The 18,401-nt window shown below is 43.4% G+C and overlaps 1 protein-coding gene across 1 annotated transcript; it reads left to right on the top strand.

The window, feature by feature from the left end:
* Positions 1-1,650: 1,650 nt before the first annotated feature.
* LOC139412562 (TBC1 domain family member 12-like) lies at positions 1,651-18,242 on the top strand. Its single transcript, XM_071159284.1, has 13 exons — positions 1,651-3,392; positions 5,741-5,873; positions 7,741-7,862; positions 8,110-8,192; positions 11,191-11,308; positions 11,869-11,975; positions 12,221-12,301; positions 12,449-12,543; positions 14,343-14,414; positions 14,602-14,730; positions 15,087-15,196; positions 15,375-15,633; positions 16,499-18,242. The coding sequence occupies exons 1-13, from the start codon at positions 1,939-1,941 to the stop codon at positions 16,565-16,567; spliced, it is 2,832 nt and encodes a 943-aa protein (XP_071015385.1). The 5' UTR covers positions 1,651-1,938; the 3' UTR covers positions 16,568-18,242.
* The last annotated feature ends 159 nt before the right edge of the window (positions 18,243-18,401 follow it).

The following is an 18,401-nucleotide window of genomic DNA, read 5'->3' as shown; positions in this document are numbered from 1 at the left end:
TGCATTGATGTACTAAAATAATTACACCCTTACATATGCCTAACACTTAGAATGTTATATGGCAGGGTTCCCCAACTGGCGGCCCGTGGTTGTATTTGGCCCCCAAGTTCCCGAAAATTTCTCGGGGGAATAGCCCTAGCCCACACCCTCCGATCCAACAGGTCCCAGATGTGCTCAATGGGATTGAGATCCCGGCTCTTCGCTGGTCATGGCAGAACACTGACATTCCTGTCTTGCAGCAAATCACGCACAGAACGGGCAGTATGGCTGGTGGCATTATCATGCTGGAGGTTCATGTCAGGATGAGCCTGCAGGAGGGGTACCACATGAGGGAGGAGGATGTCTTGAGATTGCCTGCAATGACAACAAGCTCAGTCCAATGATGCTGTGACACATCACCCCAGACCATGACGGACCCTCCACCTCCAAATTGATCCCGCTCCAGAGTACAGGCCTCGCTGTAACGCTCATTTCTTCGACGATAAATGCGAATCCAACCATCACCCCTTGTGAGACAAAACCACGACTTGTCAGTGAAGAGCACTTTTTGCCAGCCCTGTCTGATCCAGCGGCAGTGGGTTTGTGCCCATAGGCGACGTTGCCGGTGATGTCTGGTGAGGACAACCACCAGACATCCTTACAACCTACAATCCCTCAGTCCAGCCTCTCTCAGCCTATTACGGACTGATGGAGGGATTGTACATTCCTGGTGTACCTCGGGCAGTTGTTGTTGCCATCCTGTACCTGTCCCGCAGGTGTGATGTTCGGATGTACCGATCCTGTGCAGGTGTTGTTACACGTGGTCTGCACTGCGAGGAAGATCAGCTGTCCGTCCTGCCTCCCTGTAGCGGTGTCTTACGTGTCTCAGTACGAATATTGCAATTTATTGCCCTGGCCACATCTGCAGTCCTCATGCCTCCTTGCAGCATGCCTAAGGCAAGTTCACGCAGATGAGCAGGGACCCTGGGCATCTTTATTTTGGTGTTTTTCAGAGTCAGTAGAAAATACTCTTTAGTGTCCTAAGTTTTCATAACTGTGACCTTAATTGCCTACCATCTGTAAGCTGCTAGTGTCTTAATGACCGTTCCACAGGTGCATGTCCATCACTTGTTTATGGTTCATTGAACAAGCATGGGAAACAGTGTTTAAACTCTTTACAATGAAGATATGTGAAGTTATTTGGATTTTTACGAATTATCTTTGAAAGGCAGGGTCCTGAAAAAGGGACGTTTATTTTTTTGCTGAGTTTATATGGCCTTGGCCTACTGCACTTAAAGTCGTGTTTCAAGCGTGGTCACAACGTCCCCTGGCGGTTCCACCGAGAACTTGAGCACGAGAGTGACAGAGCAAACGTGGGCAACTTTCAGACGATTAATTAGTATCACACACTCAAATACATAACTCCATTTTCCCTCTATAAAATAAAAATACAATCCAGCCAAAAGGTTATTGTCTTTGGTTCAACTATTGAAAAAGGTAGGCTAGCTATATCAAAAGGCTATCACAGAAAAATATCATGCAAGTTTATTCCACAGAGTATGTAGCCTGTGGTTTATTCCTAGATGTAATTACGCTTTCTCAAAAGAAGATGTCACTTCGTATCCAAGACATCTGACTTTTGGGTTTAGCGAGTCCGGAAAGACGTGACGTAATGAACACTTCAAAATGGCTACTGGTTGTGGTATTGGTGCTGCTGACTGGTACATAGGGATTGCATTAATCTGTTACAGCACAGGCCCGATTGAAATGTTATTTTGACCAAACGTTCCTCAAAACAGTATGCTGTTTTTGTGGGTCTACCAGATTAAAAACGACAGACTACAAAACATGGTCACGCTCTCAAAGAACAACGAAGACTGGGAGCTCAGACGTCCGAGAGGGCGACGCTGCAGGATTTTATGTCCGAAGCTATAACCAGCTTCGCGGAGGGTACATGAAATGGAAACAGCAGAACATGGAGATGTGGTTCTTGTTTTGCCCGTCGATGTCAACGAAAATGAAGAGGCAAGTAAATCTTACGGTTCACATGCCGACTGTAATATAATAGCAACCTCTCGCCCATTGATCGACAACGGAAGCCGAGTATGCGCGGCGGATGAGGGTCAAACGGGGAAAGGTTATGTTTATATAGCCAGCAATGGGAAGAGTCCAATCGTTGAATGTGTCGTGTTACCATCGCAGAACGTCCGAGTTGGGAATACAATAATGCGGGATTTGGTTGCAGACTGTCTCCCCATTCAGATGCATGAAAGCGGTGTAATTTCAAACTTGTGCAACGATCCACCGCACCCGAACGACCACAGATTTAATGGATTTACTGAGTCATCGGTTCAGCTGATGGTCGGGTCGGAAGCTGACGGAGGGGGGAACGGGGGGCCCTTTTCCTGCTCAGACACAGCCGCAAGCGCCTACAGACACGAGGAGGGGAACGGAATGTTACTGCAGCTGGCTCGTGTTTCACAGCGGGGAAAACTGGATTATGAGGGGGAGACTCAAGATTCCAACTCGGGTACACTGAACGAGGGGGATTCTAATATGGAGCCAGGGCCACAGCCGCCATCTCTCTCTCCATTGTCATGTAGGCCTATAGACAACCATCAACAGAATTACACTTTCACAGACTCTGTTGATTTGGACATGAAAATGGCCAATGGGGATATGGATTGTTATTTATCAAATGATGATTGGTCTACAGATGTGGATACTGATTATTGTAGCCAGATGGACACATGCAACCAACTGCTATGCCAAGGACTTGACTGCTCTGTCATGGAAGTAAATGTAGCAAATGGTGGCCTGCATACTGTAAACACTGAAGCCACATGTGATTTGGATGCTGTTTCCTCAGAAAGAACCACAAATGTTCCATTTGATGTCGTCGTGGTGCATGCTTCTAATCTGCAGCTCCAAAACATCCAGTCATCACCTGCATTATGTGAGAGAAACAGCGCGGTGTTGAGGCATAGCAGCCCAGAGGGAGCTCCCCCAGCAGCTGCCAAGCACCCCGATGCAGCGAGTAGTGTTCCGGACTCTGAGGGTGTCCCTTCAGAATCGAGTGCCAAACTCCCATCTCCCTCTCCGTCAACACTTTCTGAAAACACCAACAGTCCAAACACAGAACCCAGCATGAGAGAGGATTTGAGTGAGTGCAGTCTCCCAGCTAGGCCTCTCAGCCTCAGGACTAACCCAAACATCACAGTCTCTCTCAGCTGTGATGCCACCCCTCTCAGCCCGGAGGATGGGGACATGTTATTTGGAGATGAGGGGGGTGCGGACTGCTCTAGAAACACTTATGATGTCGGTCGTCGTCAAAGTGCCCCAGAGAAACTCCCCGACGGGTCGACAGTTCTGTCCTCTTCTAAGAAGTTTGGAATCTCAGATTTTTTCACCAGGTAATATGAAAAGCGTAACCATCACTGCACTTGCTCACACACACACTCCCTCACCACCACTACAACAAACCCACACATACACGTGTTGGGAAACATCTTATTTGGGAATGCTATATGTTGATTTACCATAGTGAGCATGTGTTGAGAGTAGTAATGGATATTGGTCAGTTATTGTGGTAATAAAGGATATGGTAGACTAAGCAATAGTTAAGCGAGGCCTATCTCCTTAGGGGTTAGACTTCTGATGGCATCCACAGTGCCATTTATAGTTAATGAGACTGATGGGCTACCCTACAAGCAGCCAACTACCCTATTCCAGCAGCTCATTACTGTAGCTGGTTATCCATAATGACCATGTTTTGTAGTGACTCTGCCCATACTGTAGGGTTGTGAAATTCTGGTAACTTTCCCCAAATAACCAGTTTTCCAGAAATCCTGGTATGAGAATTCCTGGAATTATGAGGTGATGAGCAGGAAATGCTGTATTTCTGGAAAAAATATTTTTTGAAAGTTAATGGAATTTTGCAATCCTAGGCCCATGCATAATTACTGAGAGCATCTATTCAAGCACCTGCAGGCCTGGTCTATGTCATTGTTTATCTGGTGCGTCTTCATGTTCGTTACAGTGCAAGGCAGCAGACTGGAGAAAGCGATCACAACTCCTCATGATCATCATCCTGCTAATGTGGGTTTGACAGGAGGGTGGATGTGTAGCTTGTGAATGAAATAAGCCCATGTCGTCCAACTTCTACAGATGAACAGGTTGATGAAGCACAAGGCATCTGGTTCATTGATTTGTGCCATTAAAGCAAAAATGCTTGAACAGCAAAGAGACTTTAAACTCAGGAAGCATTTTAATATCAGCTAGGATAAATATAATCTGAAGCCTGACAGCTGGATAAGACATCCTGTACAACACAACATCTACCTGTAACACTATTCCCTCCATGCGTTGACTTCATGAGATTTGCAGGCCTCCAGTTTCTCCTGCAGCCCAGGGTAATGTTGGAGAGAATTGCGGTGTTCTACCTCTTTATTGCCTGGATTTCATACTACAACAAGCAATGAGACTGCAGAGAAAATGTTTTCTATCTGTCTCGATCTCTCTGCTACCCTCCCGCCTACCCCACTCACCCCTATATAAGTACTGTACTATTGGAGCTGAATCAATTCAATTTCAGAATATTGATTTTGAGTTGCTTGCAATGCTGTGGAGACACTCTCTTATTCTAGAAAGTCATCACTGCTAGGCCTAGCTATATAGGATAGGCCTTTGTAGCAGTTCTCCATTAAAGCTTATTATACACACGGCATTATCCATGGCCCGGAGACATGGAACCTGTCATTTGGTGAGGCACAAGGACAGGGTTCCTAGCTACAGTACTAGGTAAAGTTAGACCTCCGTTAGGCTACAGGCTGCGTAAGAAGCATCGCCACAGCACGTCGTTCAATTATCCTATGTTAACTGCAATCGATACTGAGCTCAAAGGTTCTTGTGAGCACTGCACACACTCATAACTTGTGGTGTTGCTGGTACTGTGTGTCGTGCACTCCTTGACAGTCAAGGTTGCCATTTAGTCATTATGAGGAGGCATAGGCTAACACCTAAGTACTACGCTGAGCTAGCAACGAGCACTCAGCGGTTGTCAACGTCCTCATCCAACCAGAATCCATGTTTGCAGATGGAATTAACTTGTTTGTACCACACTGCTGATCACTTTGAAATGAATAACAAGTGATCTACGGCTCACTCTGTCCCACTGCCTGTGTGCACAGCATTAGAGGAAATACTGGTTTGTGGTGCTGGATTCTTATGTTTGATTCCACTAAGGTGATTATGATGGCATGGTTGGGATGACGATGATGATCATAATCTTCAGGTGTTTGAGGATGCTAGATGATGGACAGTGTCCTGGATCATGTTTGTATAAGAGTTATCACTGATGTACTGTATCCAACAATCCGTAGCAACACGACCTTGGGGAGGGTGCCTTTCTGAATTCCTTCACAACGAGGGAAGAACAAACATGGCTGACCTGGCCCCCACTGTACCACACACTCACTCCACCCAGCAGACAGCCAGAAACTCTCTCATATCACTGCAGCTTCGCTGATGGCCCAACCCGACTCTTCACACACTTACGGTACACAGGGCAGGATAAAAACCTGGGAACCTCAGGGGACTGTGTTTGTGCGAGCATGTGTGTACATGTTATCTTTTCATTGCTCAACACCCTTCTTTCCATCCTCTACTTCCCTGAGATTTGTACCACCCTCTTTCACCATGTACATTTTTCTTCCAGTTATATGTCTGTCTCTTCTTTTAAATATTTGTCACTCTCCTCCAGAAACCTGTTTTCTAGGAAGCCCAAAGAGCCAAAGCCACCTTCTCAGAATGCTCCTGGGTGGAGGTTGTTTGGAAAGGTTCCCCTGAGGGAGAACACTACTAAAGATCCTAAAGACTCCTTCACCATCCAGAAGGTTAGTATCACTCTATATCGGACTCAACCACAACCCGTCAGACTCAACCACAACCTGTTTGAGTTCTACCCATAAAAATGAATGAAGATCAAGATATATTTGTGTTGGTCTGGTGTCATATAAATGATCTGGTATCCAAACTCTGGAACTCTTAACATTGTAGGAACTACCAACTCAAACTAATGGAATGGAAATGTCCATTTAATGTCTCTGTTGTGATGCTTCTGGTGGTGGTGTGTATGTCTGCAACAGGTGGGAATTGAGGCAAAGGGACAGGAGTGGGTGTCTGGATGTAAGGGAGGGGGTGTTATTGGTTAAACCACTAGTGGTGGTGGGGGACTGTGTGTAGCTGTCTCTCTGCTCTGCTGTTGCAGTCTGCAGCTGAGACCCCAGCTGGCTACTCTGCCCCCCTAACCACACTTCTGCATGCTGTGTGGCGGTGTCTCTGACAGCTCACCCTCCCTACTCCTCACTGGCCCTCTTCCTCTGACTGTTATGGAGGATGTGCACCCTGGCACTGCGCTGAGTGGGTTAGCATTCCTACCATGCTCAAGTCAGGTGGGATTCTGAGCTGCTCTAAATGAGATTGAGACAGAGACACACTGGGTACTTGTTTACAGAAGCGGTCAACTGAGACTGAAGCTCAATGAATAATGATGAAGGCAAGAAGTAGGATGTTACACTTAGACTATTCCCATTCCACAACAAAGTAGTAATCTACAATATACTGACAGATGCATCTGGTTTTTGTTTCATCAGGATCATAATCCAATCAGTTGAGCCTGAATCGACACCTAATCACAATCTCTTTAATCAAGGACTATGGGATGCCTTTTTTCTAAATCGCATATTATTCACCATCTTTTTGCATGGAACTATTGAAAATATGTTTCGCCCATCAGACTACCAGATGTACTTCTGCCTACCTGCTTCACATGACAATAGAAGCATTATCCATGAATACACTAACTGTGGGAGAGGGAGAACATCACGCATAGAGGAACCAACTCCAGCGGGGTGGGGGTGATGAATGATAACTATGTCTCATCCAGACTAACCTCATAAAAGATCTGTTGTCCTGTGGTTAACCCGGGTCTATGAATGAGGTTTTTTATCACACGTACGTACACACACAGTGCAGAAAAGGCCTAGGACAAAGTAGACACTATTAAGCCTACAGAATGTCCCTAGCCCTGACAGCCCTGCCTCCCATAGCCATTAGGCTGCCTTCTACAGGAGCAAAGATGGGCCGTAGTTGATGGATGAACACTGGTGTGTTATGTACAATAACTGGTCCATCCACACATAAAAGGAGTCATAGACTGTTCTCTGCTACCGCACGGCATGTGGTACCGATGCACCAAGTCTAAAACCAACAGGACCCTGGACAGCTTCTACCCCCAATCCATAAGACTGCTAAATAGTTAGTCCTGGTAGCTATTGGTTAACTATTTAACTGTCTGCATTGATCCCTTTTGCAATAACTCTTGACTCATCACACCCGCTGCTGTTACAGTTTATTATCAATCCTGTTGCCTAGTCACTTTTTCTTACCTATATGTACATATATACCTCGATTACCTCGTGCCCCTGCACATCGGACTCAGTACTGCTACCCTGTGTTTTTAGCCAAGTTATCATTACTCATTCCTCGTGTTATTAATATTTATTTATTATTACATTTTTTCTCTCTGCATTTTTGCAAGGGCCCATAAGTAAGCATTTCACTGTTAGTCAACACCTGTTTACGAATCATGGGACAATTTGATTTGATTGTAGACCACAGTGAAGAACAGCCTACATGTGGGTTTTAAACCTCATTGTAAATGTGTTTTTGTCCCCTTGTTTCCTGTGTTTCTATGTAAAGGAGTACCCGGTGAAGGTTGGACCAGCTCCAGGTCCCCAGGTCCAGCTCTCTGCAGCGCGGCGGAAAAACCTGGAGTTTGAGCCGTTGTCTACCACAGCTCTGATACTAGAGGACAGGCCATCGTGAGTGTTTAAAAAAAAAAAAAAAATCCTCTGGTTGGCTACTCCCTCGGTACACATCCCGTGTGTGTGTGATTGATTGTGTATAATGCAGTGCCCTCATACAGGGGGATGGCCTGTTTTCCTGGAATGCACATTAATCTTATCTAAACACCATGCACATGTAATTCCTGATACTCTGTATGGCCAGTGTGTATGCCCAAACCACACACCTCTCTCTGAAGGCATCCATCTCGTCCCCTCTGTTCAGGAACCTTCCTGCCAAGTCTGTTGAGGAGGCCATGCGTCACAAACAAGAGTATGACGAGATGGTGGCAGGAGCCAAGAGGAGAGGTATGTGCTAACCACGGTTTTAACTGTCTACACACACCCACGGTTTTAACTGTCTACACACACCCAGAGGGTGACTGTGCCTGTCAGGGAGCTGTCATCAACAACACCCAAAGGGGTGTGTCCTCTCACCGCTCCTCTATATCCTGTACACTGTTGATTGTCGTAGCCAGTAAGAGAACCGATATTGAAGTTTGAGGATGACTCTAATAGTCCGTCTCCTTCATGCTAATGAAACTGCCCACAGCCTTGTTGTTGATGATTTAGTGCATTGGTGTGCCAGTGCATTCTTACAACTGAATGTGACAACCAAAGATTTAGTATGTGTATTGATTTCAGAACACTAAGGGCCAGGTGGTAGACACTATAGACAACTACAAGTATCTTGGCAAAATTATTGATAATACATTGAACTTTGAGTGTAACACTTATGTGTATGAAAGTCCAGCAGTGCATTTTCTGTCTCTGGAAACCTGCCAAAGTTCCCGGTCGACAGGACCTTGATGACTGTTTTATAAGTCATACGTAGTCTGTATTAACATTTTCTATGATTTGTTGGTACGTCAACCTTGGTGTAAAAGCAAAAAATATCTATCTAGAATAGTGAAAGTGGGCAGTAAGATGATGGGGAGTCCAGCAGAGGAGTCTGTCTGATCTGAACAACAGACAAGTGGTGAGGAAGACTGAATCCATCCTGTCTGACTGTGCCCACCCCCCCTACACCATGAAGTCCAGGGCCCAGTTGCATAAAACATCAAATCAAATGTACTTAAAGCCCTTTTTACATCTCTGCTTCCGAGTGGCGCAGCGGGCTAAGGTACTGCATCTCAGTCCCTGGTTTGAATCCAGGCTGTATCACATCCGTCCGTGATTGGGAGTCCCATAGGGCGGCGCACAATCGGCCCAGCGTCGTCCGGGATTGGCCGTTATATTAAATAAGAATTTGTTCTTAACTGACTTGCCTAGTTAAGTAAAAAATAATAATAAAAGTGCTTATACAGAAGCCCAGCCTAAAACCCCAAACAACAAGCAATGCAGATTTAAGGGTTTACCTTACAGAATTATGTTCCCTTACCTAAGGGAATTTTTTTAAGGGTGTTGCATAGAGCCGCTCAAACATTTCCTTAGGTAAGGAAATAACTTAAGGGTTTTATGGTACTTTGAGGGAATGTACGGCAGAAAGAGTCACTGGTTACTATGGAGGGGACCTGATTTCACTGACTGAAGGTCTTATTGAAGAGATCACATTTATTATGCGATATCGAAAAATAGAGCTTCTGCATTTTAAGAGGGGCGAAACGATACAGAAGACAGTAACACGTGTTGTAGCTGTGGATTGCGTACCTTCCATTGTTTATCTAAGTAGCTAGCTGCTGGACGTTTTCCTTTTGTAACCAGGGCAGATGAAAGCAACATTCACCTCCACAAATGCTGTTTACATTGAAATCCATACTGAATGAAGCCGTTAAGGGACCTCATGGGCACCCTTAACGGTTTCACTTAATTTAAGGGGGAAATTCTCCTTAAAAGGTTTAGTGCAACTGTGTTACAGTTAAGGAAACTTTAAGGGATAAGATAAGGGGGGCGTTAACTTAAGTTTTATGCAACTGGCCCCAGGTCCTACTCTCTGGCTCCCAGTATAGAGCCCCACTGTTAAGACTAACCGGTACAAGCACTCCTTCGCCCCTATGGCCATTGCTTTTTTAAATACTGGGAAGAGACTGTGATAGGCTAGGGATGAGGATGATGTAATATGTTGCTGTTTTTTGTTTTTGTCAGCACGTTGATAATGTTGTTGACCGGATGATCACACAGCCGTCATACCGCTCAGGAAGGAGACTCGTTCTGTCTCCTAGAGATGAACGTACTTTGGTGCGAAAAGTGCAAATCAATCCCAGAACAACAGCAAAGGACCTTGTGAAGATGCTGGAGGAAACGGGTACAGAAGTATCTATATCCACAGTAAAACGAATCCTATATCGACATAACCTGAAAGGCCGCTCAGCAAGGAAGAAGCCACTGCTCCAAAACCGACATAAAAAAGCCAGACTACAGTTTGCAACTGCACATGGGGACAAAGATCATACTTTTTGGAGAAATGTCCTCTGGTCTGATGAAACAGCAATGGAACAGTTTGACCATAATGACCTTGTTATGTTTGGAGGAAAAAGGGGGAGGCTTGCAACCCGAAGAACACCATCCCAACCGTGAAGCACGGGGGTGGCAGCATCATGTTGTGGGGGTGCTTTGCTGCAGGAGGGACTGGTGCACTTCACAAAATAGATGGCGTCATGAGGGAGGAAAATTATGTGGATATATTGAAGCAACATCTCAAGACATCAGTCAGAAAGTTAAAGCTTGGCAGCAAATGGGTCTTCCAAATGGACAATGACCCCAAGCATACTTCCAAAGTTGATGCAAAATGGCTTAAGGACAACGAAGCCAAGGTATTGGAGTGGCCATCTCAAAGCCCTGACCTCAAACCTATAGAAAATGTGTGGGCAGAACTGAAAAGGCGTGTGTGAGTAAGGAGGCCTACAAACCTGAATCTGTTACACCAGCTCTGTCAGGAGGAGTGGGATAAAATTCACCCAACTTATTGTGGAAGGCTACCCAAAATGTTTGACCCAAGTTAAACAATTAAAGGCAATGCTACCAAATACTAATTGAGTGTATGTAAACTTCTGACCCACTGGGAATGTGATGAAAGAAATTGAAGCTTAAATAAATCATTCTCGCTACTATTATTCTGACATTTCACATTCTTAAAATAAAGTGGTGATCCTAACTGACCTAAGACAGGATTTTTACTTGGATTAAATGTCAGGAATGATGAAAAACTGTGTTTAAATGTATTTTGCTAAGGTGTATATACACTTCCCACTTCAACTGTATGTTGAATGTTGTTTTTATGCTCCTTTGCTGCCAAACCAATTGGGACCATGAAGTTAAATTGAACTTTAACACACACTTAACCCATTCTCTCTCTTTTCTCTGTCAGAGCTGAAGGAGGCCCAGAAGAAGAAGCGTCAGATGAAGGAGAGGTTTAAACAGGAGGACAGCATCGCCAACGCCATGGTCATCTGGAACAATGACGTCCTGCCCAACTGGGACTGCATGTCAGTATTCCCTACACTGAGGGGATCAGTACCGTTTTAATGCCTTTTATCGTCCAGCACAAACACTTGATACTATATAATATATGCCATTTAGCAGACACTTTTATACAAAGCAACTTATTAATGCGTGCATACATTTTACATATGGGTGGTCTTGGGAATCAAACACACCATTCTGGCATTGAAAGTGCCATGCTCTACCAACTGAGCTACAGCAGACATCTTGATTTGTCACAAATGATCCTCCTGAACATTATTTTCACTTGAAACAAATTACTACCAGAAGCTGAAATAGGTTGTGTTGTCAAATGTACATAGAACAGTGGAGGCTGCTGAGGGGAGGACAGCTCATAGTAATGGAACATGATAAATGGAATGGTATCAAACATGTGGTTTTCATGTGTTTGAAAACATTCCATGCTCTCCATTCCAGCCATTATTATGAGCCGTTGTCTCGGCAGCCTCCACTGACATATATAGACTATTCTGATACTCTACCATAGTTTTAACACGGTTAAAGTTCCTCCGGAATGATAGACGTGTGTTGTGTCCCCTGGCAGGCGTAACACGCGTCGGGTCAGAGAGCTCTGGTGGCAGGGCCTTCCTCCCAGCGTCCGAGGACGTGTCTGGAGCCTGGCCATCGGCAACGAGCTCAACATCACCCCCGGTAAAAACACAACACTCTACTTAATGCTGTCTATCCAAACCCCCCCCCCCCTCTCCGTTCTCACAGCCTGTTTGCTAATATTCACTGTTACAGCAGCTTTTAATGTATACAATCTAAGCAGTTGCCTACTATAACAATGACGGCCATCCTACCGCCCACATAGTCTGTTGAACGACCAGTAGCAGTATATAATCTGGATAAACTATAATTAACCACAGTATTGTTGATTGTGTCTGCTATTGTAGAGTTGTTTGAGATATTTCTGTCTCGGGCTAAGGAGAGGTGGAAGAGCTTCAGTGAGACCAGCTCTGAAAACGAGACCGAAGGTAGGTACCATGGCAACACAAAGACCCAGAGCAAGAATAAGCCCCATCATTATTTAAAACAAGTTAGAAACACGTTTTGTGCTTTGTTTATTGATCATTATAAAAAAGCTAATTGTATTTTTGCATGATTTTTTTTCTCCAAAACAGACTCTGGATCATTGCAGGCGGATAGAGAGTCAAGTCTGGACCTGATAAAGCTGGACATCTCCAGGACCTTCCCCTCTCTCTTTATTTTTCAGAAGGTACAGTCAAATGTTTAGACACCTACTCATTCAAGGGTTTTTCTTTATTTGTATTATTTTCTACGTTGTAGAATAATAGTGAAGACATTAAAACTATGAAATAACACTTGGAATCATGTAGTAACCAAACAAGTGTTAAACAAATCAAAAATATATTTTATATTTGAGATTCTTCATAGTAGCCACCTTTTGCCTTGACAGCTTTCCACTCTCTTGGCATTCTGTCAACCAGCTTCACCTGTAATGCTTTTCCGAAAGTCTTGAAGGAGTTCCCACATATGCTGAGCACTTGTTGGCTGTTTTGCCTTCACTCTGTGGTCCAACTCATCCCAAACCATCTCAATTTGGTTGAGGTCGGGTGATTGTGGAGGACAGGTCATCTGATGCAGCACTCCATGACTCTCCTCCTTGGTCAAATAGCCCTTACACAGCCTGGAGGTGTGTTGGATCATTGTCCTGTTGAAAAACAAATGATAGTCCCACTAAGCGCAAACCGGATGGGATGGCGTATATCGCTGCATAATGCTGTGGCAGCCATGCTGGTAAAGTGTGCCTTGATTTCTAAATAAATCACAGGCAGTGTTACCAGCAAAGCACCATCACACCACCACCCCCATGCTTCATGGTGGGAACCATACATGTGGAGATAGAACCAAAAATCTCACATTTGGACTGATCAGACCAAAGGACACCGGTCTAATGTCCATTGCTTGTCTTGGCCCAAGCAAGTCTTATTTTTATTGGTGTCCTTTAGTAGTGGCTTCTTTGCAGCAATTTGACCATGAAGGCCTGATTCATGCAGTTTCCTCTGAACAGTTGATGTTCAGATGTGTCTGTTACTTGAATTCTGTGATGCATTTATTTGGACTGTCATTTCTGAGGCTAGTAACTCTAATGAACTTATCCTCTGCAGCAGAGGTAACTCTGGTTCTTCCTTTCCTGTGGCGGTCCTCATGAGACCCAGTTTCATTATAGCGCATGATGGTTTTTGTGACTGCACTTGAAGAAACTTTAAACGTTCTTGAAATGTTCCGTATTGATTGACCTTCATGTATTAAAGTAATGATGAACTGTTGTTACTCTTTGTTTATTTGAGCAGTTCTTGCCATAATATGGACTTGGTCTTTTACCAAATAGGGCTGTCTTCTGTATACACTACCTTGTCACAACACAACTGATTGACTCCAATGCATTAAGAAGGAAAGAAATTCTACAAATGAACTTTTTACAAGGCATCTGTTAATTGAAATGCATTCCAGCTGCCTACCTCATGAAGCTGGTTGAGATAATGTCAAGAGTGTACAAAGCTGTGGCTACTTTGAAGAGTCTAGAATATATTTTAACACTTTTTTGGTTACTACATGATTCCATGTGTTTTAATTTCATAGTTTTGATGTCTTCACTATTATTATACAATGTTGAAAATAGTAAAAATAAAGAAACGCCCTTGAATGAGTTGGTGTGTCCAAACTTTTGACTGGTACTGTAGGTCTCTCCTCTCATCACCAATACAGTACCTGATCTCAGAGGCTTGATATCTCTGTGGTTGTCACTATAAAACAGAACCCTTATACTGTCCATGGCTGTTTCTATCCCAGTGTTGTTGTGGTGTGTGGAAGCTTTTGTTCTTCAATGTATTCTTCTCATTGTATTGCTGGATCTGCTGGTGTTGACATTGAATGTGCCACTGTTGTTTGGTCAGTGTTAGGTTTATTTGAACATCTTGGTACATATGCAAAAGCAATATAAACCTCAAGTAAAAAGAGAAGACATTAATTTGACTAATACTCTCCCTATAGGGTGGGCCCTATCATGACCTCTTGCACAGTGTTCTGGGGGCGTACACGTGTTATAGACCAGACGTGGGCTATGTAAGTAGCAAACACTTCATTTATCCTAAATAATTGTGTTTTCTCTCAATCCACGTTGACTAAATGTTTGTCCCGTGAACTGATTTCTCCCTACGTCTGCAATTAAATTGGATTCTGTTCTTAATGGAACTGTTTATTTTGGTGAAAAATGAATTGAACTAAGACATGCGTTCCTTGTGTTTTCCAGGTCCAGGGGATGTCCTTCATCGCTGCAGTGCTAATCCTGAATCTGGAGGAAGCTGACGCCTTCATCGCTTTTGCCAACCTGCTCAACAAGCCCTGTCAGATGGCCTTCTTCAGAGTGGACCACGACCTGGTACTGACACACACACACCTTTTGTCCTGAGAGAATTAAGCAATAAGGCCTGAGGAGGTGTGGTATATGGTCAATATGTTCTTACGCTCAAAGCAACGTGGAGTGCCTGGACAGTCCTTAGCCGTGGTATATTGGCCATATATCACAAACCCCTGAGATGCCTTATTGCTATTATAAACTGGTTACCAACGTAATTAGAACAGTACAAATAAATGTTTTGTCATACCCATGGTATACGGTCTGATATAACACAGCTGTCAGCCAATCAGCATTCAGAGCTTGAAACACCCAGTTTATAATGCTGAATGAATAAATGTTGTTTCCATGGTGTAAAACTTTTTTCCTCTTGTTTTCAGATGTTGAAATACTTCGCTGCTTTCGAGGTGTTCTTTGAAGAGAACCTCCCACGGCTGTTCAATCACTTTCAGATCAACAACCTTACCCCTGACCTTTATCTCATAGACTGGTGAGTGCAGGACAACATGACACTTCAGTGCTTGCCCTCTTTGAACTAAAGTAAAATGTTTCAAGACTTTGTCCATTTCTATTCATTGTCAGTTCATAAAGTGACCTTTGCATGTGCTTCGCTTCACCTCGCCGATGAACTGTTGTTGACCTCTGTGTGTCTCGGTCCATTCCTGCAGGATCTTCACCCTGTACAGTAAGTCGTTGCCATTGGATGTGGCGTGTCGCGTGTGGGACGTGTTCTGTCGGGACGGGGAGGAGTGTCTGTTCCGGACAGGCCTGGGCATCCTGCGCCTCTACCAGGAGGTCCTACTGCAGATGGACTTCATCCATATGGCCCAGTTCCTTACCCGCCTGCCTGATGACATGGCCGCTGACAACCTGTTCAGCTGCATCACTGCCACACAGATGCTCAGCAGCAACCGCAAGTGGGGCCAGGTCAGTTAGACCCACTGTCTGATTCTATAGTCTGACCTGTGGAGCAGAAGTAAACTGGAATTCCAATTAAATGTTTGAAAAGTGGGCATCTATTTAATGACTTATGAAGTGGGGCCTGCTGTGGATGGGTTTTATCAGTGCTAAGATGGGGTGGTGTCAGTGCTCTCCAAAGGCTTCCTTTCCCCTTCATCTTCCCTTCATGACAACGGATAGAGCGCAATAATAATGGCGTCTTTTTGTAGGCACTAACAAAGGCAAACTCCTCAATGACTTGTCGGCCAAAGTCTATGGGGAAATTCATGGGTTTCTGGGATAAACGGCGAATATAATGTCTGATGAACACAGGTTTAGGAGGTCTTATACGTTTTGGTTCTAGAGATAATCTTCATCAGCTAACGTCACGTTTTGTGAATTTTTATGTGTGGATGTAATGAAAACAAGCACATAAAGGTGTCATGATTCATAAAGGTCATGTTAACTGACTGATATTATCTCAGAACAAAACATATAAGATTTCCTAAGCTTGTGTTAACTTCAAACCTTTTTTTCGGCTTTATCCCAAAACCCCATTCTATCCCCATTAATTTCCCCCATAGGGATAGCTGAACGAACCAGGGGTAACTCATTTCCAATTTTTAGGTGTACAAGCTGGCGCGCTCTGTAGGGGAGAGGACTCCTGGGGTAGTTTTTTTTACCATGTTGCTTAATCTCTTATAGTCTTTAAATATTAGTGGTTAAGGAAGAAAACGGATGAGGAGAGGGAAACTTGTATGTTTTTTGCTTTGTTTTTGTATCAACAGTACCTTCTGTTGGATATGTAGAACTACTCTATGTATTTAATTTTACATGTACATATTTCCATTAGGTCTTCTCTGCATTGATGAAGGATGGCAGTAAGGAAATAGCCAACCACAGTCCGGCTCCAAGAAGCTAACGGTTTAGACACATGAACCCCACTACCCAATGTGTTTCTGAATCTGTGACACACGCACTTGGATTTCTTCTGGGGACTGTTGCTAAGGCAACAGGAATGCTTTGCTTGGTTATGAAATGGACACCAAATGGATGTAATACTGGGAGGTGGCAACACATCCCTACATATCTCACACACACACACACACACACAAAAAAAATGGCATCAGAAGTGTGACTGAAATGAATGTTGGTGCATCAGAGAACCATTAGCAACTATGAATGATGAAATCTGGTGGAAAATACTTTAGGCCGGGAGAGTTCTGTCATTGTTATTGCGCATACGGCAAGTGGCTATAAGGAGTTCCCAAAACTCCTATCAACACTCCATTGGTTTGCGTACACTACACACATTAAGTATATGTCCATTTTCATCCCTACATATCTCTCTACATGCACACACACACTCACATAATAACAGCATTATAAACAGGCCTTAGGTGGACCATGAAACCACTGACTCACCCATATAGTCTGGTCAGAAATATGTTATACTTTCAGATTGTAAAGCTGTTAAATGTACTTGTCTCTTTTTGTTTTTAGGTTATACCAAATTTCTCCACGACTAAGTGTTTGTAAATATGAACTTAAACATATGTACCTATATTTGTATGTATTAATGTATGGTATACACATACAGTATTTTCCTCGTGTTCACTAATTCAACAGGACCCTTGGCAAACAGTGATTCTGGAATAGGAAATACCAACGGTAAATCAAGGAGCGACTTGGTGAAATCTTTTGAAAAACTATTGAATCTGAGTGCTCTTAAGTTAGTTTAAAGGTCCAATGCAGCCATTTTGATCTCAATATCAAATAATTTCTGGGTAACAATGAAGTACCTTACTGTGATTGTTTTCAATTAAAATAGTAAAAAAAAATGATAGCTTCTTAACAAAGAGCAATTTCTCGAGGAAGGATTTTGATAGCAGTCTCCGGGAGTGGTCTGAGTGAGGGGAAAACGGAATAGTAGCTGTTATTGGCAGAGGGGTTTGGAACTCTCTTTCTTATTGGTGTATTAACAAATTTACTGCCTAGTGATGTCACCAGGCAGGCCAAAACTCCATCCCACCAAAACAGGTTGACATTTCAGGCCTTCTTTTCAAACAGCTCTAACACTAAAAGGGCATTATCGTAATTATCACAACCTCGTAGTGTGGAAGCATATATAAAACACAGGCAAATCATGTTTTTTTGCTGCACTGGGCCTTTTAAATAAAGCCCTGAAGAGGAGGGGGGATCATTTTGAAATAAAAGTGCAATATGAATCTCAAGGGCCACATGATGCAGTGTTTTTGGAGAAACAGGTTTGAATAACCGCTTTATGTTGAGTTAAATCTACAGTTGGTGATGTCTGATAGTACAGTGCTTTGATTAGATATTTAGAAAGTAGTGGAGAAGGAGAACAACATTCTTGCAAGATGTTTGATTTATTTTAAGATTGACATTTGGTCTGTATGCATACTATTTAAGTTGTAGCATTGCTTCATGTAAAATAATCATTCCGCTTGTTTTTGTCCAATTTACAATTGTACAGTTTTCATATGCCTTACTGGTACTGTATATGTAATGTAAAAAAGATCTTTTTCGTAAATGGCCACTAGTTAAATGTGTAAATAAATATCTGGGCAACAGAATTGCTGTGTGGGGTTTGTTTTTCCTTCTTTTTTTCTAAGTAAAACATTTTTGTAAGACACTACACTATCTGATCTAATTTATTTGAAAAAATTCCAAACACAGTTAATTGCATTTTCTAATAATCATGTATGTGTCTGGTTACAGTTGCCAAGGAAATG

The sequence above is a fragment of the Oncorhynchus clarkii genome, chromosome 1 (assembly GCF_045791955.1).
Source record: "Oncorhynchus clarkii lewisi isolate Uvic-CL-2024 chromosome 1, UVic_Ocla_1.0, whole genome shotgun sequence".
Classification (NCBI taxonomy): Eukaryota; Metazoa; Chordata; class Actinopteri; order Salmoniformes; family Salmonidae; genus Oncorhynchus; species Oncorhynchus clarkii.
The sequence above is the reverse complement of the archived record's forward strand: the minus strand, read 5'-3'. Positions and strand labels throughout refer to the sequence as shown.

What these genes read in the sequence shown, in the direction of transcription:
- LOC139412562 (XM_071159284.1), top strand. Translation starts at nt 1,939, where the DNA reads ATGGAAACAGCAGAACATGGAGATGTGGTTCTTGTTTTGCCCGTCGAT. An exon ending in ATACTAGAGGACAGGCCATC is followed by an intron (nt 7,863 to 8,109) that starts GTGAGTGTTTAA and finishes CCCTCTGTTCAG; the next exon opens with GAACCTTCCTGCCAAGTCTG. An exon ending in ATAGACCAGACGTGGGCTAT is followed by an intron (nt 14,415 to 14,601) that starts GTAAGTAGCAAA and finishes TGTGTTTTCCAG; the next exon opens with GTCCAGGGGATGTCCTTCAT.